The 27,734-nt window shown below is 38.2% G+C and overlaps 1 protein-coding gene across 1 annotated transcript in view; it reads left to right on the top strand.

Moving 5' to 3' along the window:
• LOC106904022 (catenin delta-2-like) overlaps positions 1–27,734 on the top strand; it is a 192,818-nt gene that overhangs the window by 55,215 nt on the left and 109,869 nt on the right. Inside the window, exons 4-11 of the mRNA XM_088001444.1 lie at positions 611–645; positions 1,880–1,984; positions 5,823–5,995; positions 10,883–10,937; positions 11,250–11,466; positions 11,639–11,753; positions 13,298–13,430; positions 16,475–16,648. Of these exons, the coding sequence (XP_087857570.1) occupies positions 611–645; positions 1,880–1,984; positions 5,823–5,995; positions 10,883–10,937; positions 11,250–11,466; positions 11,639–11,753; positions 13,298–13,430; positions 16,475–16,648 (1,007 nt within the window). The remainder of the gene's footprint in view (positions 1–610; positions 646–1,879; positions 1,985–5,822; positions 5,996–10,882; positions 10,938–11,249; positions 11,467–11,638; positions 11,754–13,297; positions 13,431–16,474; positions 16,649–27,734) is intronic.

A 27,734-nucleotide genomic window follows, 5' to 3' on the forward strand; every position in this document is an offset into this window, starting at 1 on the left:
AGCTTTTCATGTTTCTGTAAAAGTAAAGGTTTCTCTATACACAAACCATATCTACAGCCTTTCTGACCAGACTGAAGCTAAGAAAGCGCTGCTGTTGACTGACATTTTGTTTTCACATTTCTTCCTCTGTAATGACCTGGATTGTTGTCCACTGAACTGATGGATCATCATTTGACTCTTACACGGAGCGTATTCTGTGAAGTTGACACTTTGGGAAAAATCTTTGCTAGTGTGTTTGTGTTGATTTGTATGCCCCAAATCCTTTTCTTTGGGGGGATGAAATTGAGTCAGACAGATATCAGTGTGCAATCTCATTCAATCACAGCTGAGCCCTCAGCCTCTCAAGGGGGGACCTCTTTATTCATAATCACACTACTGATCTGGTGCTGATGGTTACATTTTTTTTCCCTATTTTTTTAGTCTGTTTTTCACATCGTGTTCACAAATGCTTTTAAAGAAAAAATGAATTTGCGTGTACTGTCTCTATGCTTCTATTACAGTTTTTAACACTTTTTGGAGGCCTATTTGTAATGTGACTTTTTTTTTTTTTTACTTTAACTGTCATTTGACTTTGTAGGAATCTTATGAGTAATTTGTCTCTTTTTTTCAGCTCCACAGATGAACAGTTTCGCTGGAATGCTCAAGGTAAAAATCTCTATGAAAGTTTGTAGCATTTTCTGTCTTTGTTTTCATCTTGTTAACTACCAAGAGCTTGCATTGTATATTACATGAATTTTATTACAGCTAAAAAAAAAAAATCTCATTTGCAAAGAGTTTTGAATTCAAATTTCAGATAATCAACTTAATTTTGATACCAGGATGCATACCGTTCAAAAAAATCTACTCAGTTTAGAAAATATTTTTCCCCAAAGATATTTTTTTTTCTTTTTGTTGGGTCATGAATGCTGACCTTAGCTGAAAAAAGTAAGGACTCTTTCAGATTTTGTTCTGGGTTCTTTTGTGACCTGACTGACCTGAATGTGGTCATTGGACTCTTTAACTAAGTGTAGGAGGCCAGCCACGTCGGCTTCACAACTTTTTATTTATTTATTTATATTTTACGTTTGAGAAATGGTGACTAATGTGCTTCACTGTATATTCTTAACGTGTTGATATTAATGGCTAGATGGATGAAATCTCTTAGCCTACTTGATGTGTCAGAAAGGTTTAAGTGATTTTATGATTGAACAAATCAGGCAGTAATCACACATAGATGTGACTTGTGAAATTGAACTAAAATGTGTTTAATCACAATTATTATTATTATTATTATTATTATTATTATTATTATTATTATTTGCACATTAGGTGAGGTTGGTTTGGAGAGCCGTTTATCCCATAATAAATCTCCTTGTCCTTTGAAACGACATTTTATGTTGACTCAGGTTATTTTGGTCTGATATTAAAATATAATTTTAAATGGCAGAAAAAAAATATGCCCAAGGAGTCTAGTTAAAATCAATTTAGGTATACATTTTCACAGAAAAACACAGTAAAATACACTTTTGTAGGTTATAAAAGCACACGGGTGATTATGGTTGGTTCACAAAGACACTTTTCTCTATGTAGAAATGCGGGCAAACACTTTTTGCACAGATTCTTAAGTGTGCATGTAAATGACACCAGCATCATTTTTTCCCTTGTTGTCTTATTCATCTGTTGTCTCCTGGATTTTCTTGTGTGTATTTGTAACTATAGATAAATAGTTTAGTTGTCTAATATATTAAATACTCCCACATCTCATAATTTTCTGTTGTGGGTAATGATTTATAGGCTGCTGTAGGACAGAGCCTGGAGTCCTGAGAGATCTCGGTTAGTCTCTTTCTCTTTCCCCCCATCGTCTTTCACTGAATTTCCTTTTTTTTCTTTTTATCCACAGCAGATGGACAAAAGGACATCGAGGATGAGTTAACGACTGGTTTAGAGTTAGTGGATTCTTGCATTCGCTCTCTACAGGAATCAGGAATCCTTGACAGCGGAGAACGTAAGTAAACTTAATCGCCTTGTTTTTTTGTTTTTTGTTTTTTTACTGTGTTTGTGTTTGGCTTGTGTGATTTAACTGGTTAAGACCAAAAGCAACATGTGTTCATCCGTGCTGCATATTTTAAATACACTTCAGTTTTACATGGTTTTTACTCAAGCTGTGTCATTACTGTTGTAATGCTGAGTCAGGCAGTTAACCCTGTCAACAACAGAACAATTAGAGAAGAACAGAACATGCAGTTCCAGGAGAAATTATTACGCCACTTTTTCCAGAATTTGGACTTTTTCTTAAAAATCAACAAGTAATTGAAATAACATCTAATAATGACTGAAATGCAGCCATTGTGCTGTATAAGGTCTTGTACAGTGTAAAGTCTAAGATTAGATACATGTTGTTCCAGGAGTAATCACGCGATAACTTTTCATAATGTTAGACTTTGACTTAAAATGATATCAAAGAAATACATGAAATTACAATAAAATCAAAATCTTATTGAAGGGCATCTCCTGTGCTTTGTAAGGTCCTGTTAAATTTTCCGGGCATTTTCTTTTCAGGTCATTGCTTTCGGAACAAGGCATTCCCATTTCGCTTATTGTCTGCTGACCTTTTGGATGGCTGATTTTGCTGCAACAAACTCCATTTTAAAAGCACCACAGTATGAAGACCTGCATATAAAAAAACATAAAATCTGTGCTTTTCATGCTTCTAGAAGAACATGCATGCTAAGCAGTAAATATCTCTTTATTTCTCATGGTAGAGGTTAGGAAACACTAGTTTGTATGACTTTAAAAAGGCAGATCTGATAACTCTCGGACACTTGATTTTGCTAGATTTACGTTATTTGTTTCCATTTCACTTTAATAAGAAAATGATTGTTCAAATACATCCTTAACAGTGGGGAGACATATCTGATAATTAGATTATTATCTTGTCTGCAGGAAGTGTCAGTCTTTGACACTCACTGTATTCACTTTTGTTGTCGATGTTCCAGACCCCTGACTTTAGTGTCAAATCAAAATGGGTGACTTAAGATATACTTAGTCAAGCTTTTCCTGTGGGATTGTGTGCATTTTATTTCCAGTGTAAAAGATCTACAAATTTTCCAGCAGTAGATAAATGAAACCCTGACATGTTAATGTTTTCACTCAAAGGCTGCACACAAAGAATCATTTGCGTTTAGCTTGCTAGAGAGGGGTTGGTCCAGGGTGATGCAGCACATCATTAATTCTGCACAGACGCATAATAAAACCTTCCTGTCAAACCAATTTCTACCTCTACACCAGCCTTTTTATACTCTGGTGTATTTACTGGATTTGCATGTTTATATTAGCCCCATTTTTTTCCTTTTTTATTATAAGTGTTCAAAGTACATAAAGCAAGCCATTGTTTTATCGAGATACTTGTTGAACTACGCTGACACAAACATGTTATAAGCAAATTAGTTCTGTGTTTAACAAGCAGATTTCCAATTTCCAGTACATATCAGGTGTCAAGACTGTTCTATCTATGCAAGATCTTGAAACTGCCATTCAAGATTTCATTACCTGCCTTGCAGATTGCTGCAATGCACATTGTGTTGGTCAGTCCTCTGAAATATATATTTTTTTCAACCTTGCCTTAGGTTGGCACATTCACAGCCTACCTTGCTTGTATTGTGTTTTCTTTGATGATTTGCCAGCAACAGGGTGCAGAGCAACACTAGTTCACACAGCAGTTGCAGATGATCAAAGCAAATGCTGTATAAAAATAGCATTGCTGCTTTTTTCGTTAGTGTCGTGTGGATAATACTGCTAATAAGTCTGCCGGAAAAATGTTTTTAGGACTTAAGCTTTTTTCTTGAGAGCGAGAAAGAAGCACATTTAGAGAAGCATCATATTTAGGCCATATTTACACATGGAGGCAAGCACAATATATTTTTGTAAATGATAAAATGTGCATCCACACGACAGGATGCAGCACCACACTAAAAAGGATGTAGTAGGTATGCCGGGCCAAATGGTGGCACTGTGAGTGCCAGAAAAAAAAACAAACGACTACAAAAAAACGACAGCAAAAACAGAAAAAACAAAACAGAACCCACCATGACGCCATGTTTATTTGTGAGCGTGAGACACAATCAGGACAAAGAAAGGGATAAAGCTTCAAAGTTATTGCAAGGTGCAAAGCAGACACGTTGCACCTTTCAGGATTCTGTTATGAAATCCTAAATCAATTCTTCATGCACGTCGCACATTTTTGTCTGAAACTCTGTTGAGAGGTTGTTATATAAAAGTCACAAAGGCACACATTTTCCTAGGCTACATGGCAACTTATCATAGTTATTTCCCTCCATCTTATTAAACTAATCTGAATTAATTTGAGTCTAAATTCAGCCAAAGATGTTGAATTTCCTTCATTGGTATGTTAAAAGACACTCTATTTGAAGGCAACATATACGTTTGGCATCTGCCAATCGTAATGCCAAACAGACTTCACATTGCAGGTTTGATGGATAAGAGAAAGTATACACACCATTTCTGTCTCATAACGTAGAACATAACAAGCACCAAAGCTCAGTGACGACGAGTTTAGGAGTTCCTACTCTGACTGCGTAACACAAAAGTGCTGTATTAATAATTCATAAAAAGCCAGGGATGAATCATGATGAAAGAAGACAAGTCTTATGAAGGCGAGAGGCAGAGGAGTTGATCCTGGCTCACAGGGAAAAGCATCCTGGGGAGAGAGGAAAAGAGCAATACTGAGCAAGCAAATAGATAGGGGAAAGAAATGAGAAATGGTAAAAAAAAACAAAAAAACAACTTATTTCTCTATTTATGTTGTGATAACAGATACTCAGAGTTTGAAGAACTAAACCCTGGTTTTATGTCGCCTTATTTATGACATTTTCTTAAAACCCCAATTTGGCATCTTTACATGCAAAACATGTAGAATTGTTGAAACTGCCGTCAATACAGGATCTATTTACAACTAAATACGACATTCGAATCGAATGTTATATTTACTCACCTTTCATTGCTGCCAGGCTTTCTTAACCCCAGCTTATAATATTTCCTATTTTGAAAAAAATCCTTTAGATTTTTCTATTTTACTTGTTATAAGTAAATATATACTATAGCGTACAAAAAATAGACGGTAGATTTTCTACTGTAGCTGTGACTGTGGCAAGAGGAGGAAGCTCACTTTTATGAGGCTAAAGATGATTATGAACTCTTATAAAAGTCGTAGTCAAGATTGACCAGGGGGGGATATTTCTAAATCATTTTCTGCATTAACGCTTTATTGATGTTTAAGTTGTCATACTGCATTCATTTAGCAAAACATGTTTTATTATCTGCAAATCTCATCACCAACAGTAAAGGGGGGGAAAAAAAAAAAAAGTTGCCAAAAACCTTTACTTACCTGTTTCACACTTTGGCTGAGTGAAGTTTTCAAACGGTATCAGTGGGAAGGTAAACAAGAAGCTCTGTCTAAGCTGTTAGACATTCCCTCCATCATTACTTTTCGACTCAGCCCTCCTTTTCCCTTCCACTACATTTCTCTGCTCCTCCTTCTTTTCCCATTCTCTGTGTTCTCCTCTGTTTCTCCCTTCCTCGGCTAATAAATTATGTATGCCATCTCCAACTCACAGAGTGCTGCACTGCTGCACTATCTGCTCTAAATTGCTGCTCTCTCTCTCTCTCTCTCCCCCCCATTTCACTTTTTGCCTCTCAATCTCTCCTCTTTCACGCCCCCTCTCTTTCTCACTCTTAATCTCTCACTCTCTTCCTCGCACACAAACTCAACTCCGAACCCCCTCTCCGCCTACCCAACCGTGCACCACAACGGCCTCAATCGGTAGGACCGGCTCTTCTTTCCCAGAGTTCCTTGCAGCTCAACTCCACCCCGGAGGCTTCGCTCCAGTACTCTGCCAGCTACCATAGCAACCAGACCCTCGCCCTTAGCGACAGCATTTCTGCAGCAACTCCTCAGCGCAGCGGGCAGGTTGGAGGAGCCGTGCACAGCTACAACCAGGTAGGAAACACTGCTGTGAAATGACGGTGATGCGGATGCAAGTGGCGAAAAACCTCGGAGCGGATTGTGTTTGAACTTTTAAGTGTTTCTGAGAACTTTTGGTTTGTGCAACTGCTTGATAGGGCGAAACATGTTTGTAGCCGTCTTCAGAAGCCTGTGAAGCTACATCTTCTGAAGTGTCTGCCGCCTGACCTTGCAGCTGCACAATTTACAAATTTAAACTTGTAAGAGACTTCATGTCGTATAGTTCAGAAGGAGGTTTTTTTTTTTTCTCTGTTCCTCGCTGATCCATTTCTGTTTCACTAGTGCCGAGTCTCACAGCATGTTGATCGGTTTGACATCATAGTTATTGAGTCTATTTGATGAGTGTTTCATCATATGTTTGTAAAGGACCCGATTTCATTAGCCTTGCTGAAGTCCAGCAACACCAGTTCTCCTCCTTCATACATGAACAGGATTTTGACACAATTTTGATGACAAATTCATTGAAGCGGTTTAATGGGAGACCGGTTATTAGACAGAAAATACATGAATGCATGCTGAGAAATCTCAGCACGTGTCTTGTTTAGAACTTGAGAGCGAAAGCGAGAAACGGTCACATACAAATCACAGCAGTGTGCTGCAAGAGAGAAACCCACCAATTTACTTTAGAGCCTACAGCAGCCAATTATTTCTCATTTTCAAGTCACTACCATATCAATGGCAATACCGTGACTGGAAACACAGTTACAGTACGTTCACACGTAAACTTGCAGACACCCACGCATCTGCTTAATCAGCGAGCAGCTGCAGTGCTTTGTTAAAAAAAAAAAAGAGAAGAAAATTTCCTCTGTCAGGAACAAATGTTTAATTTGCCAAAGATGATTGGGAAACAAAAGTAATCAAAAATACTTAATATTTGCCGATTTTAAACCAGTGATCAAACTAAGAGGCACCTATTAAACTTTTGGGAATTCGTTTTACTCGTCTGACTTTTGTTACATTCTCGCCGTCTTACAAACGCAGAAGGGGACGCCCTTTGCTTCAAATGAAGCTCAGACTTCTCCCCTATTTGAATACGTAACACATAAGGAAAAAGATGGAAGGAAAAAGCAATAGCGAGAGGAATGAGTGTTAAAGATTTTTTCCGCCCCTTTCTGCAGTGTTCCTGTCCTCCTTTCCCACCTCTCATCCTCCTTCCCCTGTCCTTTCTCCTCACCATCTCTGTCCATGTGAGCGTGTGTGTTTGTGAGCTCTTTCCTCTGATGTTTGGGCTTGTCAGTGTAATGGGGATACTGCTGTCAGCAGTTTTGTTGCTCATGAATAGCTTTATGTACGTCAGAACTGGGAGATAGGGAGGTTCAGCTTGCATACATGTACTGTACAAGAATTGCTAAGTGTAACGCAGCTTTGTGTGCACAACAGGGGGTGTTACTATTACATGTAATTATTCAGCCGTGTGTGTACAAGGGTAGATTTGTTTGAGTGACTGTTTAAAGAATAAGGAAAGAGTAAGACAAAGGGTCTATCATGTTTCTTCCCTCTTGTAGGATATTTTTAACCCAAAGTGGTCTTGCTTTAATAATGCATGGCTGCATGGCACCTAAAACGTCCCAGTCTTTTACTGATGTGAGGAGGAGATAAAGTGAAATCACAAAGTTTTTGGGATTTTTTTTGTCCCTGTTAGTTCAACTTTTACTTACTATTCGTTTACGTATTTGTTTAAACATTGATCCATTCATCCATCACTCCGGACTCTATCCCTTATTGGGTTTTCTGACTTATGAGCAAACCTGTAGCTTGAAACTGTTTTGAACTCTGCTTTTTCAAAGTAATTTATAAATTGTCGATAGAGTATTTAAGCAGTTTCCTGAGCTTTATGTCACTAGCTCCACATCTTCAACTTGGCTTTATGACCCATTAAACAGTTCTGAAGACTTATGGAACTCCTCAAACCTGAAGCCCATAACCTTCTCTTCACTGTAGAAACTGGGACTTATTCTGACCACTACTGAGCTGTTCTTGAAGCTGTTGTCATGAGAGCCATCTATCATGAAAGCTGTTAACTCTCAAAAATGAGTCCTCTTGATTCATTTGTGGCTTTGGGTCTGTCAGACCTCTTCCTCTTCCAGTTTCTCAGTTCGTCTTGATGATGAAGGAAACTGTACTCACCGACACCTTGACTTTCCTTGCAATTTCTCTGTAGGAAAGCAATTTCTCTGTAGGAAAGACCTGTAGGCTCTGATGTTCTGTCTCTTAATTGCCCTTTTGTAGCTGCACACTACTTTCTGCTGCACACACTGTTCAATAGATGCTCAGGAAGCATCTATTCCAACTCTATACTTTTATGCAGACACTTGAATTAGTACCACATCAACTTTCAAGGCTTGATCAACCTCCAAAGCTGCAGAACAGTTGTGGATCATTTTGTGTTCCCTGAAAGATGCCTTACATTTCTTTAACCGATCATAGTTGCAAACATAGTGACGATCATAGGGCAGCCTTGTTTTGACACTCATTTTTACCTGAAAAGAAGAGAAGATGTTAAGACATACTAAACTTTTATGTTTCAACCTGATTAAAATGTTTTCATCGGATTATAAAAGATTATCTTTGAGGAAAATGTAAATATGTTCACAACAATGAATGCGACTTATAACAGTAAACAGAAAAGACATACTAGCCTGAATAATAATAAGGTTTACTACATTTTGTCATTGAGCTTCTGCTCTTATCTATGAATAACAATGTCTCCCTTAACTATGTTGTATTTAAGAATCATTACCTTACATTTTACTTGCTTACATTACTCTGAATCTCAGAGCTTCTGGAACTGAATCATGTTTAGAATGATACATTTTTTGAGCTTCATTATCACGACGACTTGTGGATTGTAATTGTAAAAAAAAAAAAAAATCTGTGTTTCAAGTAAAAAGAAAACAAAATAAACACACTGTATTGTGAACATGTTCAAAACATGAATGTGGAAAAACATTTAAGTAAATACGAACCCGTGGGGATCATACACTTATGAGCCAGCGCCTTTTCCATTTTCCCTTCCTCTCTTCCCAAACATCTGGGGCAACAGTGACTCAGGGGTCAGGGGGTTTGTCCAGTGCAAACCCCTGCTCTGTTCGTCTCAGCTGTTGTGTCCTTGGGAATAACACTTCACCCGCCTTGCTTGCTGGTGGTCAGAGGGTGATGCCGTTTGATTGGCAGCCTCGCTTCTGTCATTCTGCCCCAGGCCAGCTCTGGCTACAGCGAAGCTCACGACCATCAGTGTTAATGTGTCAGCGACTGGTGTGTGCGTGTGTGTGTGTGCGTGTGTGTGTGTGCGTGTGTGTGTGTGTGTGTGTGTGTGCGTGTGTGTGTGTGTGTGTAAGGTGCTCTGGAGTTCTCAGACTTCGTAAAGTGCTGTACAAATGCTGGTCACTTAGCATTGACATAGTCAATTTCCGTTTTTTGTTTCAGTATATTCTCTCATCTCTGCCCATCTTTTTCTTTTATGAGCTGTTTGCCAAAAATTAAGATAGCTATAGAAAAATTAGTTATAATTGCGTCTTGAAAAAACAAATGAACAACAAAAAAATCTGTGCTGGAACCACATGTTTGCTTTCTACAAGAAATGCATTGGAACTTATTGTAAGGCAGAAAACATAACCAGAAAGAGCCTCTGGAAAAATAATGGAAGCCCTGAGTCTGTTCATCCTGCTATATTTGTCTCAGGAAGATTTGCTGAGCAGGCAGGTTTTCTTTCCTCCTAGGTGTGGCTACACAGCAGAGTAGCTGCAGATATTAACACCTGGAAACAATTTACAAATGTAACCTTCAGACACAAAGCTTTTGTGTGTGTGCGCACGCAGACATCATTAGCGGCTTTATGCTACCAGGCGCTTATCAAAAGGTTTTAAAAGTGTACTTTTATTTGTGTATCTGTTGTAAAATAAAAGTACAATTGAAAGATAATGGAGCAGATTCTCACAGGTCATGCAGTGTTATTTAATAGTATGTCATGAAGGAAATTTTCACTACATTTGAAGAATAACAGACACAATTCCTTCATTTGTAAAATAATACCAATAATTGATTTTGATTTTTAATCTTTGATTTTAGAGAACTAATTTCTGAATTTTTATTCTGTTGCTCCGACAACAGTAATAAATGTTCTAATGTAAATTCTTGACTATTTGCTTACATGGATGTTGTGTCATGCCAGCAATAACAGTTTAAATATCTATTCAGCTAAATTGTTAAGTTGAAACTCTTGAGAGTCCGTGAGGTGATTTGGGTTTTGTTGTATTGCCCTCGGAGCGGATTGAGTAGATATTTTGAAAGATCGTTTTTGATCCTCGGTAAAAACTTTTTACTGCTTCCAGGGGGAATACAACTTCTGCATGTGTGTAGTTCATAGGGGTCGAAGCTGTGAGAAAGTTTCCAAAATGTCTTATGAAAATGGTATTAGTAACTGATACTCATTTTCATGTACGACATTGCCATAAAATAAGAATTTTGTATACAAAAAAATTAAATTTTGTTTTATCAAATGTTGCGAGACAAGAGGAAAAAATGAAGAGAATATGACTTCTGTAATCATTTCTTCTACACCGAGTATGTGGTGCAACCAGGTTTTAAGAGAAATTACATCATTTATCTAAACTCGATGGACTCTTCATTGACTTTTAATAATATAGTGACATTATTAGCTACTTTAGGTTATTTAGTTTCATCCCTCAGAGGATTAAATGCTCTTGCTGTACGTAAAGTTTTTAATGATGACTATAAGCTACATGCAAATGCTGTTTGAACTCTTGTTTGATCCTTCTTCAGTTTCAGCTCCCCTCCCCCTTCTGCCTCCCTGTTACGGCTGTTCTCTTCTAACTTGCTTTGTGTTTCCTTTTATCTCTTCAGGTGACATCTAGTCGTGCAGCCCAGCAGCAACAATCACAAACTGGAGCAGGATCAGGTAGGCATATGCTTCTTTTTTTCTTAATTTTTTTCCCTTATTAGTTTCCCTTCTTTGAAATGTACTTTCCTCATGATACATGCATAGCATTCATTTCCTTTGTACTACTGATGCTCAGGGATGAGACTTTTTAATATTTGCGATAAATACTTTCTCTTCCATTTTGCGGTTTTAGCTGCCGAGTTATTCGTCTTGTCTCGTTAACTGCTTTTGATCTTTTTGCTGACTTTTATACACCATTTGGTGGCCCTCTGTTTTAACGTCAGGCATCAGCCTTATAACAATCTCACCCATTTTCTCTCTTCCCCTAAGGAATTTACTACTCCAGCTCTACTTTACCTGCTCAGCGGGTCAGTTCCCCCCTTTCTGGGGGAGGAGGCTCAGGGTCAGGTTCTCCCAGTAAACACCAGCGTTTGGGATCAGCCTCCGACACGCCAGGTTATTCCACCACCCAGCGCCTGCCTTCCTCTTCCCCCTCCTCCTCTCCCAGCAAACAGTCTCCTGCTAACCGACTGGCCAAGTCATACAGGTAAACCATCACACTCATTGGGTGTCTGACCTTGGATTCTTTGTGTTGTTAATGATACTGAAGCACGTAAACTTAAGATAAGCACACGCTCATGCTTATCCATCTTAATCCAGTTTTGTTTTGTTACTTTGTTGTTGTTTTTTTTCTTTTGTTTTTTTATTTTTTATTCCAGTACCACGGTTGCTGTGACAACAGCAGGAGGTGGGTCACCACTGAGGGTGGCATCTCCGTCAAATTCTACAGCAACAGGAGGAGGGAACAGTTCATCATCGTCTCCCCTTCACCAGGTAACAAACTGTATCTTCTTGAAGGGTGCGTTATCTTTTAGTGCATCCATATGGGAGTCACTTTTTCAAAGCATGTGCCAGAAATAATAAAAAGTGTATCTATTAAAGTTTGTGGTGAGAATGAAGGGTTTTTCTATAGGCTGTGTGCTCCTTGAGTCTGTTGAGATATGTTTGAGGGATCTGAAGTTAAATATTTATGTACTATGTCTTATTCTGCATTGTCATTATTTGCAGACAAAGTCAATATGGGAGACTTTGTACTGTGTCATATGAGAAAATTCTTGTTGCAAATGTGTTTATGTTGTAATTTGACACTATGTCACAGAAACTGATGAAACCGACTAGGTTTTCTTTGTGTCGGTCTCTTAGCAGTTATCCCAGTGTATGTTTTTAGGGAAGTTCTGTGAAGATAGACCAATCGGACATAATGTTATGACAAGAATGGGCATCTTGACTGGTCACAAAGCCCTATTGACAACTAAATCTGGAGTACTGAGAAGTAGAACGCCTTTTTACAACAACCAATATCAAGTACTTCAGCAAATTCAGCTATAGTAGCTTGCCCATTGGATCATACCATACACTCTGGTTTTTTTCCATATGCATCAATGAACCTTGGCAACCCAAGGTAACCCTGGTGGCTTTGGGTTTATTCCTTTCCTCCCCTGAACTGGGGAGGAAAGGAATAAACCCACAATAGCTGCAGTTTTGGAGAAGTTGTATCCAGCTATTACAAATTGGTCCCTGTGAAAGTCACCAAAATTATTACGGTTGCCCATTTTTCCAGCCTTAAAATGTTAATGGTAATTTGGCGCCTAATGTTGCTGATGCTCAGTAACATTAGGTGTTACTGAGAATTAGTGGTACAATGGTAAAACTTATTTTTACTATTGTACAGGTAAAGGTGCAATGGTAAAACAATAATTAGTTTCATTTATTTCACATTGTCAGTAGTTGTAATATTATGTCCAATCAGTGTATTTTATTCTAAATATATTCTTGGTGATTGAGTCTCATGTGGATAGATGAAAAGTAGTTTTCATATGTTTTTGCTTAGTTTCATACATTAGGTCCATTCATGAAAAAAACATGGAATAAATCTGTGCATACAAATTTTACTTTAAAATTAAGCAGTTGTGTATTTTATTCAAACTATGTTTTTTTTTTTTTTGTTAAACCGAGTTACTGCAGTAGACTGAATATGCATTGAGTTGTAGTGTGCTATTATTTGTTCATTTTTTTGTAGGAGGCTGTTGCATATAAAGCAACGTTGTTATTGGCGTATTTGGTTGAATTACATTGGTTGTATTTTTCCCATCCATAACGGTCTCTCCTCAAGATATTGACATCAACCTTAAGAAAACTTGACTGAAAGAAATGAAAAGAGAGAAATGCTACTTATATCACTTAGCCGTTACAGTTTTGGCTGCCAGCACATAGCAATTGCTTCAGCACAACCTGGGCATGAACAATCATACCATTATGTTTTTGAGTGCAGCAAATCATAACAAAGTGTAGCCAATAAAAATGGCTTGTGTTTGCAGATGAGTTCTGGCATAGGGAGCTATGCCACTTTGTCTCCTAAGCGTCTGGCAGCTCACCACGCTTCTGACCAATACAAGATCTCACACGAGCTCTACGCTACTGCTACACTACAGAGGCCTGGCAGTCTGGCAGGTGAGAATTTACTTATTTACCCAGTTTAAAATGATATGTTTGTAGATGAACCCAATGTGCTCTGTTTTTTTGTTTTTTTTGTTTTGTTTTGTTTTTTATTCTCACCTGTTGCAATGACTTAGCTTAGCCAAAACGCAGGGGGTTTATTGCTCAATTTTCTGTTTTTCGATGTTTGAGACTTTGTTTTGAATTTTAGACACCACTTAAAAGCCTTCATGTTTTTTTAAAAATCATTCTTCTCTTTTCTGTTGAATCCTTGTCTGATAGCTTTTGATCGTTGTCCTTCCCTCGGTGGTTCACATTGATTGATTCACTTTACTAATGTTTTAGTCTTCTTGGATGAAATTAGCATTCTGAAGTAGTGATTATTTTGCTATTGATTAGTCATTTAAACTTGGAAATAAATCAATGAAACGTCTGCTTGCAGGTAATTTCAGGGACACTTTTGGTTTTCACTTACTTGAAGACTTAAAGGCAATATGAAAAAAAAATCTTTACCTTTAATACCTTGAAATCTGTACATAGTGCGTTAATTATGAAGAATAAAAATTAAACTGAAAAATTTGTTTTTGGTGCAATGTATGCAAAGCAAAAATTAATTGAATGTATTAGTAGATAAGTAGAATTAATAACACCAATATGAACAGTTGCAATTGTTAAATGAGAGGTGGTAATATATTTCCCAGATGAAGTGATAATGATGGACTGTAAGTTTAGTTCTTTTTAGCATACACACATAATTGTAAGGCATCATAGGACAACATTCGGTTTTTACACATCGGTTTCTAATATTTCAGCAAGTGAAATATTTTAGAAGAGAATATTAATCTTTTCTTTTCTTCCTTTTTTGAAATCCCCTCTCCCTTGAAAGAAAGAGGTCATTACTTAAGCAAGTGGGCTCTTGTGAGACACAAAATAAATGAATAGCAAAATAAAACCAACTCTAAGATGAAAGGCATGGGAGGAAGGAAAAGAGCTGGGATGAGTCATAGTATTAATGGGTGTGTCTACAACTTCAATTCTTGATCCTTCATAAATATTCAAATTTAGTCCAGCTTCTTTTTTACCCACTCTTTTTTTTTAGTTTGAAGTTATTAGAATATCCTTCTAATGCATGTTTCATATTTTTACTCCATTTTTGACTCTTGATATTCAATTTGTTCTCTCAGTAAACTACGGCCAGTCATGCTTTGTCTCCTGTTGAGGTTAATAGGCTGCTCAGTTAAACTGTGCGTCTCAGTGAAACAGTAATCTTGATACTAGCACGCAAGATATATATCATAAGGCTCCATTAGAGCATTTGATGTTGTCCAAGCCTGACAGTGCAGGCATGCTCTGGTATAAGGCTTCTTGTTTCACTTTATTACAAAAAATCATTCAAGAAATTAGATTTGGGGTAATCACTATGCTCTGTCTGAGTGTATATTGCATTCAGTCGTAACCTCTGCTTTGGAAGTACCTACAAACTACTGTATCTGCTTGATTCTTCTTGCATGACAAAACGCTTCACATGTTTCGATTTCTAAGACAAGACTTGTCAGCCCGAGTGACTTTATTTACTTTGGAGGCCTGGATCTTGAAGCACTGGCCTTTCCTTCTTTGGAAAATGCCCGGCACACAACTTGCACTCCTCTGAGAACTAATGTGATATGATAAGACATTAGTTCCACTGGACCGTTTCTTTCTCTGTCAGTCAGAGCTTTTGTACGCGTGTGGTTGTGTGATCTCATTTTATCTCCTGCCATGTCAGCTTAGCCCCTCTGACTTGTCTTTGGGTTTCCTGAGTGTGCCCCTTTTCAACCGTTTTCTAATTGTATTTTTTTGTTGTTGTTTTGCTTTCAGAGGAAGGCTACTCTTTTGCATTTGTTCTGCTGTGTTATGAACAAATGCCTGTTGTCAGTTATTCTTTTTCCCTTGCCCTCTGTCTGTGGGATCCCTGCCAAACACAGGAGGCGAGGGGACATTGCATCTCATTACTTTCCAGCTGACAAAAAGCAATGTGTACTATGCAGATTAAAACAATGAAAAACAGACACATCATTCTCTCTCTTTCTGTCTCTCTCTCTCAATCTCTCTGTGCCTCTTCTCCTATCCGTTTTGTCTGGTATACATGGTTCTGCTTGCGCGCGCACGCACGCGTGTGTGTGTGTGTGGTTTAAGGGAGTTCTAACTCACTTGTTTTCATGTAAATTGTGCCAGTTATTCTCAAACACACAATCTCAGCTTTTCATACCAGCAAAACTAAATTACAGGTTACAAATGTGCAGCTTCATTTTAGAAATGTTTGACTGTCAGGGGTCAAAGTTGTTTTGTTTTTTTTTTCTTTTCTTTTTTTGTCATTCCCAGTAATGTTATCCAATATTTCCAACTGCTGTCCTCTTTTTCTCACCTCCTCAATCCCTTTGCTGCTATATTAATTTGTGATTCATTAGATATTTTCTTTTCAGACCAACTCTGTCTTGCTTGCCTCTTTACATCATCTTAGACTTCGCTCCTTTATTCTTCCTTGCCCTGTCTCCCTTACTGTGTATGTCATGAAAAATTTTACAATGTGCTCCTCAACTTTCTTTACTTTCATGTCGTAAGATTGATCAACTGACCTCACACAGACATCTTACAGTGTCATAAAACAGCAGGAGGTTGGTCCTTCATGCTCGGGACTAATCTTCCTGCTACTTTCCTACCCAGAACTTATCGCAATCAAAGTCGTTTTCTTCAACATCAAACACAGACCCCTTCTCTTCACAAAAGACAAATGGCGAGACCATCTGTGCTGAGCTCGCTAAAACATTTGGTGCATAACAATCCACAACTTCACACCTGTAGTTCAATCAACCTTTCCTTTCCTTTTGTTGGGAAACACCCACACACAGTGACAGCTTTCTGTAACAAGATCTACGGAACAGAACCGATAAAAGACAGCCATGATGAGCGGTTAGCTAAATCAGACTCGACAGACTCCTTTAACCAAATGTATTTCACTTTGTGTCATCCCTTTCATTTCGTCAATTTAAATCGTAACATTTTCCCCCTCTTTCATACAGGCTCTCGTGGCTCCTACAGTAGTCAACACAGTCAAGAAGCTCTCCGGCCCTTAGGGTCCCCCGAGCACCACATAGATCCTATCTATGAGGAACGTGTCTATCACAACAAGGGCCCTATGAGGAGCCTTAGTCAGAGCCAGGGACCAGATACAGGCCCCTACCGCAACAACACTGGTAAAAGACTACTTCATTTGACTACTTCATTTGTAAAAACAGTTAGTTATATTATCTCAGAGTGTGTTTTATATTTACCATGTGTTTAATGTTTGAATGTTTTTGTTCTGATTATATTTTTATCCTAAACAAACACTTTGAAGAATAGCAACTGAATAACCTATATCAGGCAGAAATACATTAAATTGTATATTTTTGTTGGCTGAATTTGAAACTGGCTAGAAAAAAAAAAAAAGAAAGTGACTGAAATTAACTTTGGTAAACATAGTTTACATTATTTATTAATTTATTTAATTTGTATATATTTTTTAAATGAATGCAGCTTTGTTTTTAACAGTTTTTTGTTTGTTTTTTCACGTACGAGGTTGTTATAGTTTTAGCTACTTTAATTTTTTGTTTGTTTCTGTTGCTTTGCTTTGTGTGTGTGTGCGTGTGTGTGCGCGTGTGAGCGTGCGTGCGTGCATACGTGTGTGTGTGTGTGTGTGTGTGTGTGTGTGTGGGGGTGTGTGTGTGTGTGTGCGTGTGTGTGTGTGCGTGTGTGTGTGCGTGTGCGCGCGTGCGTGTGGGTGCATGTGTGTGTGAGCGTGTGTGTGTGTGTGTGCGCGCGTGCGTGTGGGTGCATGTGTGTGTGAGCGTGTGTGTGTGGTTGAATCCAACAAGGGATTTTGTTGGACTTCAGTTACATCTCAGAACAGATAAATACTGAAAGCTGATTCCATACCAACAGCAATACCACAAGCAGCCTGCAATGTTAGCCACAAAGGAGAGCTACTGCAAGGCAAGAGGTCAACCAACACAGGTGCTCATGATTTATAGGTTTGCACGACTGGTCAGCTCTATATCAGATCCTCAGGACTAAATACACCACAAGTTTGATTTTTCCGATCTTGAAGCAATCATTTTTTATAAAAAAAAAAAAAAAAGAAAAGATATCAGCCCCAGACACTTTATATATGGATTTTTATCTGAATTTGTTTCTAAAAATTTTGTAGCTGAATTTTGGCTGAGATGCAGCCAAAGGTGGATTGTACTCAGTTCAGTGTTACTAGCAGGTATGTTTCTTTTCTTTAATTTTTGAGGACATTGGACAGGCTGGAAGTCGAAACAATGTTTCCTGAGTAAAACCTACAAACGTATTCGCTTCTCCAATACTACGCATACTTGAAATGAATAGTTTCTAAATATTGTCACCTTGATTCTGCAAACGTCTTTTCAGAAATATGGTCTCAGATTAAATATTTGTGACAACCAGATTCAGTTTGTTTGCTGTCAGATGTTTGTGTCAGGAATTTGGTGGTAAATAAAAGGATACCCGGAATCCCTTCCTTCCACAATACAAGACTATTGCATGTGTTCTTAAGAAAATATTTGTTGAACAGAAACATCCCAAGGACAAGAAAGTTTAGCTTTAAAGGCAGTGTAGTCCTTTTCCAAGAGCAGCTTCTTCAGTTCGTTCCTAAAGTATCTCTAGCGTCCATTTGTATATCTCAAAACAGAGAGGACACATGTTGACATTTTAATCGTGCTCTTCAATTTGTTAAGGTATTTCTATTATTAAAAAAAAAACAAAAGCAGTAAACATCTAAAGCATCCAGCCATCTCTCTCTCAGTCCCTTTTCTGCAAACCTGGTTCCAGTAAGGGTGCCACAGTTTTCCTTGTCTAAGGAAGGTTCACCTCGTTCTGTGTACTGTCATTTAATCTTAGTCTGGCCCCTACCCTGAGGAAGATTTGCCATGAGAGACTCTGCTTGGAGCTCCTAGGATTATACGGATACTAAAACCCCTCCACATTCTTAAGGCGGATATTTGCCACTTAAAAACTTTTTCTACATCCAGGAAGTCCATTGTAGCATCACTTTACTTTTCTTTTCTGTCATTCTCACCCATTTCCAGAAACTGCACCCAATGGTGAACTTTAGAAAAGACATAATAGAGAAATGGAGTTATATAAAATACCCTAAGAGAACATTTTCTTTTAGAGTAATTCTGTTTTTTTTGTGTTTTTTTTTTTGTTTTGTTTTGTTTTGTTTTGTAATGAAAAACGGTAGGACACATTTTCTATCAAATACGCATTGCCATCTTTACAGCTCCCTCTACAATTTCATTGTTGCCTGCAATGTGTTTTTAATAGACCCTCAATGAGCTTATCTCAATGTGGGTTTAGGTACGCCATGTTAATCCCATTATGGTATAAAAACACCCAAGTCTGTCATGCCACATTCACATGTTCCTCTGTGTCATTAACCAGCCTTGACAAAATAGCTATCATCATCATTTGGGTCACAATTACAGCAACAGATATGCAGACGTACCGTTTGCCAATCTTTGTCTCAATAGAAAGGAGTTATCTTTAAACCCTTTAATGCTTTTTCTAAAATGTATGTTAGATTTCAGTTCCTCTATGCTTTAGCAGATGTATTCTGCTAAAGCATAGAGGAAGGGACACTGCAGAAAGGGACACTGCAGTGTCCCTTTCTGCAGTGTCCCTTGCAGAAAGGGACACTGCAAGTCCCTTTCTGAAGAAAATTGACTTGCGGTGGTATTGGTACCCAAACAGCAGTGAATTAAATACATTGAAGAGACGAATATGCAGGGAGGATGTAGTTTTATGTTATGTAGCTTGGCCTTTAATGATAAGAAAATGTATTGAAATTTGTTTGAATTCAATTCACTGGAAGACTACGTTGCCATAAACCGTATTTACTGCAACTCTTGTACTTTTTTTTTTTGCTCGTATCGACGCAGTGGAAAACCAACAAACCAAAGATGAACGTCACTTTGTATTCACCATGCCACTAAATTAAGATTTGGTTTTGTTTAAAAGTCACGCGCATTCTGTGTGCAATGAACAGAGGTTGTCTAATAGGGATTCATAATGCACTGACTGATGGCACATAATGAACTGATAAGGGTTGTGCTGACATAGTGAGCGGTAAGTCATTAATTATGTCACAGTGCCTTTTCTTGGCACTGGCAAGCTCACATTATTGGTTCATTAAGCTGGCATGGATCAATGTAATTAATGCTATAAGTCATTCTCTTGCTGAAGAGGAATGGGAGATGTTTCTGTGGGTGTTCGGCATCAAAAATCACCACGTTGTAGTCGGTGGGTCTATATTTCTCCCTCATATTTTATTTATTTATTTTTTGCAAACAGTGTTACATAATTATAACAAAAAAACGATTCTGAAAGAGAAACAGTAGACAGAATATCTAAGATCATTTTTCTGTCAATACGCAGTATAACTGCTTGAAAATCTACTTTCTGATTTAAGTTTTATTTAGCTGTGAGTTCCAGATATTCCAAAGGAAACTGCTTCCCTCTGCCTTTCACCAACCTCCTGTTTTCTTTACCACCAAGTTTTTTTGTTTTTTTTTCCAATACAGCAGACTGAGTTGGATCCTTAGTGCCTGATTTAAAAAGTGATGATAAAACAATGTACAGATAATGCTCATATAAAAACGAAGGAGCTCTCTTACTTGGAATAACAAAAGCATTTTAACATTTCAGTGACAAAATTCTGGAGGGGAAACAAAAGATATGAGGCAAAACTTAAAATATTTTTCTATACAATGCATTCTTTACTCACCTTGTCTTTCCTATGGGCCATACTTACAAACTACCACTTTAGTGGCAAGATTAACAAGATTGTCATTGCCTTTCCAAGGTTCTGCTACTTGTTAGTGTGAGATAAGAAAAACATTGAAGTCATGTTTTCTTTTTTGCTTTTTGTTTTGGCAATTGGACACAGTTTGCAATGCTAACTGTGTCTCTTTAATGTCAATGTTTTGTTGCATGGGTAAGTGTCTGTGTGGTTTTGTGACATACATGTCGTATGCATGTGTGTAGGCTGCGGTGCATGAATTTCATTCTCGAATAAAAGTAGGGCAGTGCCCAAGAGGACCACAGGTTAATGTGGCCTATTTTAAGCTATTATTCCTTCTCGGCCACAGTGCCTCCAATGTACACATTCATTCAAATGATGCTGATTCACTGCAGGATGACTGATGCGTCTTCTGCAAGGCCTCGTGTGTTCCAAAAGCCTTTTGTTTTTATTTCCACATATATGCAACTCTTACAATCTCCATCCAAGTAGTGAGCTCATGATTGTTGCTGCCATTTGTATTCCCCCGCCCCCCCTCTTTCTGCATGTTTTTGTTGTAACCCACAGTGTCTTATCATTGTTTCTTACCTTTTAGTGTTTTCTGACTTTTTTTTTTCAAATGTTCTTCTTGCATTGTCTTTGTGCATCCTATTTTTACGACACGAACGTCGCCTCGGCTCGTATTAATGACTCTGACCAACGGGAATAACTGCCAAAAGAATGGATGTGGCTCTTTTTCTCCTTAATAGCTTAACATTAGGTCTGTGTGCGGCCCAGGTAGTGGCAGTTTGAATTAGCTGTTTGAGTGCACCGGCTATTTATCAGGTCCCTCCTTTAACAAGATTGAACTACTACTAATGACAAGATTTCTGTATTTAAGACCACTCCCTATAGTATCTTTAAAGGAGATGGATACACATTCTTTAACAATTTCTTACCCAAAAGATGTTTTAAAGTGGTGATATTATGTAATTTCCAAGCACATAGTGCCATTTTAGAGCACAATCAAGTAACTATGTTACCCTCAGTTGTTAAAAAATGCTGTTTATGTCAAACATAATTTAAAAGAAGTTTGACTTTGAAATTTCAAAGAAATTGGCCTCTGTCTCTTTAAGAATCTCCTGCTCTTTCCGACACTCCGCCACCTGTGTTGCCATCACAACAAGCACTTTCCATAATGCCTTCAACCGTTTTTAGGAGTGTTGGACTGACAAGTAGTTTGTTTAATAAGCTCAGCAGACTTGCATCTCCTCCATGTGTTTGCTAACTGCTGCAGCTGCTAGTCTGATGGAGCCGATGATGGAAAGAGAGTTTGATGCATCTCTTTCTCCTGCAAACTACAATCAACTCCTTTACATTCAAGATGAAATATGATCCTTTAAACAGCTTAAAAATATTTAAATCTCATTGTCTCAGTGTCTGTTATTTATTATAAGAATGCATTTGCAAGAGAATTGCACATATATTATATAGGACGAAGTCGACTATAAATTGTGCTATATAAACTGAAGACTGGGTGTTCAGATCCCATTTTATGCCTGCGGAAGTTCTCGAGTGTTTGTAAATATTGATCTTTTTGCCCCACACATTTCACACTCTTCCTTTCATTGCTCTGTAGCATAATTCTCTAATCTAACTTTTGTAATCGAATTAAACAGCTTCCTAAGCAGAATATCATCTCTCCTACACAAGTGCAAGATTGTGTGTGTCGTAGCCGAGTCATTGTGCGTTGTTGGAATTTTTTTTTGATTGCACGTGGAGCACACTCACTGGTGTGATTGTGCACAAATAAGGAAAGAGAATTTATGTGGAGGATTTTTACATCAGGCCATTAAGCCAAACTCCTTTCCCCTCTAAATTCTGTTTTCCTTCTTTAATGAGACCTAACATCCTAATGAGGGGGACAGAGAAGAGAGGTTGATAGAGAAGGGAGATGAAAGAGAGAAAACAAGCCCATGAGAGCATCGGCTTAGAACAGCGGAAAAGGTGCACACATCTAACATGCATCTACTGGCCAGGAGGCAGAGAAAGTTCAGAACTTCTCCTAAATATGAGAAGTGACAGATCTCTGCGTTGAAAACAAAGATGAAGGAAAGGCTCACTTTCATGTGGCACACGTCATTTGGTGCCCAAGCGTGATTCATCATACTAATTACGGTCAATGAAGCTTGTGTGTCTTTGAATATATTTGTGTCCCTTCTTTTTAGTCGATGGTGGTTTAAAGATTCGAGGAGCCCTCTGTCATTTCATATGCATCCACCAGCCACATGCATGTACATTTATTAATATCATGTACATACACTTTTCAACAAAAATCAACTACATGAAAATCTCATTATTGGGCTTTAACAGTAGAACAAACTGTGTAGAAAGAGATATCGCATGTGAATTTTTATGTCGTGATTTTGCAAATGCAAAAATTATAGTTCTTATTGCATACTCTTATTTACAGCACGTATATCAAGTGCAGGTTCTTGAGAAGCAGTAACGTCTTAGTTCATGTCAGCAAACGTCTATTATAAAACCAAAAAGACAATGAAGTGTTGCGAAAGTTGTTTTAAATCAAATGATTAATTCTGAATTTATAAGACTACAGCAGAATTGATCACTGCTACGTCTGCTAAGCCAAAATGTGCCACTAAAGATTGGGTTAATACAGCCATAACAAATTGGAATTGGTCAAAATAAAGTTATCCTTTTTGTCACAGTTTCGACTGCAGTCTGCCTCGGGCTTGTTGATTGGCTGTGCCGGTCTCCAGAACTACAGCCAGGTTTTTAATGTTGCGTATGCGAATTGCAAAAATATCTCTAATCATTGGATGAGCAATTTTGATTTCTTGTATTAAGGCCAGTAACTGTGATGTCTGGCCAACACAAAGGTTTTATATTATTAATCTGTTGTTCCTTGCTGTCTGTGCTCTGAGTGTGCATGAGGTAAAATTAATCATCAGGATTTGACTGCAAAATTGTTTGTTAGGGTTCAAATAAATCATTGGATTGTTGCAAATTTTGTTAATATCAACTGAGTATCAGAGCAATTGATACGTAAACAATTATTTGTTAGTTGTTCTGCAGAGCATTTACTGAATGAGTCCTCCTTGCATAAATAAGTAAATATTCTGTTCTAAATATGGCTCTGGGTCAATTCACCCATTCTAAAATTCCTACTACAGTTTCGTAGCAACGCTTTATTTCATCCCAGCCTCCTTCTTTTTATGCCCTTTAATGGACTGTTGAGATAAAAAAAGGAATAAAAATCCTAAACATTTGTTTAGAATTTGATTTAATTTGTATTATTTTTGAAGATTTTATTTCATACCCTGCTTTGATCCTTTGACTTTGGATCTGATCTTCGTCTGAGTCAGTCCATGGCATGTAAAATATGACAGATTATGTCCATTTATCAAACCATAACAGTGGGATTGAGCATGTGTTGGTGGATCTAAAATTATTGAAGCGAAATCATGCCCTTGCAGTAGACTATGAGTAAATTATACAAAATGGCTTCAGATTATATGATGAATAACAGTTTGAAATCTCCCCAGGGTGTGTAATAAATGCAATGCCTCTTTGTGCCCAAATAAACAAAACTGTAAAGGCATGAAAAGTCAAAGGCTCACAATGACTACTTAAATATCTCTATACTCTCAGGAGTTACACCAAACTGTTTATTTTCTGTGCATAAACCACAGCTAATTAGATATTAAAAAGTATGAGCTGGCTGTCGGTGTGAAACACTTCATTCTTTATAACATGTTCTTATAAATAATGTAAATTTTTAAAGTTCAGAGTACTTTTTCATAGGGTGAGATGCGCTAAATCGTAAAGAACTCTGTTGACGAAATGCCCGTTTTAATGAAACATACAGGGAACACACTTTTATGTTAATTGTGTGTGTTGGTGTTCTGTCGTCGGCGTGTGTTTGTGGCAAAGAGACCACCGAACACTAAAAGTGCACTGCGCAACGATTTTGGCTCTAACACCTCATTAGTTACTTCAGTGTTTCTCTTACTTGGTTCTCCGTTTCAGCCAATCAGATTTTACTTGTTTTTTTGTTTTTTTTTCTGTAAAACATTTTAAAATAGTCAGTTTTGTGAAATGAGCTTCCTGTGAAATGTTCAGCAGTAAAAAGAGCATTTGGCTTTATTTGGAAAGCTGTTGAACTTACTGGATGCTCACATTTTAATAATGCAGTTTTGTTTTTACTGAAACTCTCAGTCCAACCTCATATGTTGTGGCAAAAAGTAAATAGGTAAGAAGAAGAAAAGACATGAGTTAAACATGGTGAGTTTAATTGCTGTGTATTAAGCAAATGCGACATATTTAGTAGCAGTATGTTTTTAAATTTTAGCCAACACTATTTAGTGCTCTATGCATATCAGTTCCTATTGAATCCAGGTGACTTACTGTTCTGTGGTAAATACTTGTACAGTAACATGAGTTTCTGCTGAGGGCTCAAAGCCTAATTACAAGCTCAAGGTAATTCTGACTTACATGACAGATGAACACAATTTTTCACCCCCGGGAAAACTTCTGACATTTTTCATCACCCTACCCAACTCTGTCGTAATGGAATAGAAATTTTAGGTACACGCATATGGCAGTAACAATAAATGTTATGCACAAAGCAGAAACAGAAATGAGCTAGAAGGAATATGTTTATGTTTTCACTCTGAGATTTTTCAGCTCTTTTCTGCTCAGTGGTGTTTGTACTTCTGAGGACAGGACTTGGGCATCTCTAGATTAAATTGTTTTTCTTCATTCATTTCCTGTACCCAATTTACTCCAGCATTCAATTATCAAGTGGCAGGGTTCATGCTGCCAAGGCATTTATTCACAAAGACACACCAACCAAACAACCGTCATTGTTATTCCGTTTGATTCGAATTTTGTTTGTAACTCACTCTGTGCTTTCTCCAGTCCACTTGGATTCTTCCAGTAGAATTTCAGACGTTCTGAACCACGATGTAAATTTCTACGCTGTTTTAGAATTGTAGTCTGCCTGTAGTTTCAGCAGTGGCGGCGGAGGAAGTGAAGGAAGATGTTCAGTCCGTGTTGGTCACGCTTCCAAATATTGGGTTAACATTACCAGTTGCCTCGTTGGGCTCGGCACTTCTCTCTTCGCAGCTGTCTGTGTCTGGAAGCACAGACAGCTTCCAGTAAGTTTCATAGCGTTAAATTGGTGCATTACATGTGTCATGGACAAACGTTAGCGATTGGGTAAAATTTAAAACCTCAATAGAGTCCGTGCCTCCAGGAAGCAATCGCTTGTCAACAGCTGAGAGCCCAGAACTTCTGTACGAAGCAAACCGTAGTACAAGGGACTGGTTTTTACCAGGCTAATGTAAGATTAGAATAACCATTGGTTTTTGGGAGAAAAAGCAAACAAACAAACAAAAACTTAACTATTGGATACCAAAAACATGACTATCTGGCAGAAAATCCATGTCCTAACCAGGGGTTTGTACAGGTTTAACTTTGCAAAATCTAGTATTCTTATTGCAGTGTAATTGCAAGAGAGGACATTTCTGTCTGTGCACATGTTTGCGCATGTGGATCTTCCAGTGCCTCCAGCTTAGGAACATCAAGAGCTGTGTGTTGGCTGGAAGGCTCCCCCAGGGATAAAAAGAGGGAGAAACTAATCCCTGCTCCCTTACACATCCAAACTGTGTGTGTGCATGTAACTGTCTGCTGGTCTCTCTTTGCCTTGGCAAGCACACTCCATGGCTACTTTAGCAAAAGGCTGTTTGTACACATTAAATGACCTACGTGTTACAAGCATGCAGATTCTGTTAACGTCAGTCACTTGCATGTTTGGAAACCCTTGTTAGTTCAGTCTAAGATTGATGGGAATTTCTGTGAGAGATATAAACTCTACCGAGGGTTTTTGTGTAATCGTGCTGAGCAGTGAAGCGTGTCGAGAGGAAGGACCTGTCCTCAGCTCTGATCACATAGCTGAGAAAAGAGAGGGAATATGAACATGAAATAAACTGATGGCGGACTGAGGACGACAGACAAAAAGCGTGAGAGCAGAGAGTGTGTAAGTCACAGCAGAAAGGAGGGGTGTAACTCAGAGGGGAGAATTCCAAAGATATCTGTGGGGAAAGTGGATCGAGGTGAGGACAGAGAGCACCAACGAAAAGGGTAATGGTGGAAAAAGGAGTGACGGAGAGTACAGCTGAAAGGAATGGAAGCAGAGATGAAAGAATGAAAAGTTAACATACACACGAAAAGCTTTCAGGATTGGCTTGATCCCTTATTAGCTGTTTTTTTCCCCCCCTTCTCTCCTACTCTCCATCACTTGCACATAGGAGCAAGGGCTCCTTCGTCTCAACTGCAGCCCGCAGGAAAGTCGGCCTTGCTCTAAGCGAGGCGGCCCCTCAGCTGACTGGCTAATTGCAGAGGTATCACTGTGTCAAATGACTAATAGAGTTTCCCTTTCCGTCGCAAATCTGCCAGCAGGAGCGCAGCCACAATTTGTTTACTCCATGCCCAAGCCAAGGGAATACAAAGATAGACCAGTCTCTTTATTTATTCTCAAACACAATTTCACGCTGCCAAAGTGTTAGGTGTGAGAGGTGTTAATGAAACATGCATGTGTTTATGTGACTGCTGGGCACATGCGTGCACACACACACACACACACACACACACTTACCACGCTTTATGATGTACCTAATATTTTGTCAAGCAGTAAAGTAAGTTTTAGTTCTGCAAGCTTTCAGCAAAACTTTAATGCCAATGTATGTTTTAATAAACTGTCAACTGATTTTTGGGATAGAAAATAATAACTCTAACATGGCTAAACTACTAATTTACTTAAAATTTTACTTTAGGAAGTAGAACAGCTTGCTGTGAGATTTTCTAATAAAAGAAAGCCTCCCTGCAACTTCTTCAGAAGAATACAGCTGAACCCAGTGACTCTTTGGTCAAGGACAGAAACATTTTCAGAGAGCAAAGAGGCACACACACATTACACACACGTGTGAATTCTCTTTTGCACCTTTGTGATAGTTGAAGGCCAGGCATTTAGGTTCTGGCTAAGTCAATCTTCATACTAGTGTATTCACTGTTTGATAGGTTTGATATGACATTAATAAGTTTGGCACCTGCTTCATACCATCTTTCTTTGAAAAAGGGATTTGTGATTAAATATTGGCCTGTTTTTACGTTATTCATATTTTGCACCAAACTTGTTTTATTGGGATGTTATGTCACAGAGCAACACAAAATATGGCATATTTGGATAGTGGAAGGAAAATGTAATTTGTGTATAATCATTTAGTCCCTTTGTCTTCTGAAGTCACATAGTTAGTAAATAGACTACACTTTTAACTGTCACCCCCCAAAAACACTTGCATGTAAATCAGTGGGTTCATGAGGTCACCAGCGTCATCATGACAGTAGAGAGACTTTCATCTTAGTATAAAAGTGGCTGGTCTTCAAAGGGCTAAGGGGTTTTCTTACAGAACATGCACAAA

This window comes from Poecilia mexicana, unplaced genomic scaffold (genome assembly GCF_051168715.1).
Source record: "Poecilia mexicana isolate PSO_F unplaced genomic scaffold, ASM5116871v1 scaffold_20, whole genome shotgun sequence".
In the NCBI taxonomy this organism is placed as follows: domain Eukaryota; kingdom Metazoa; phylum Chordata; class Actinopteri; order Cyprinodontiformes; family Poeciliidae; genus Poecilia; species Poecilia mexicana.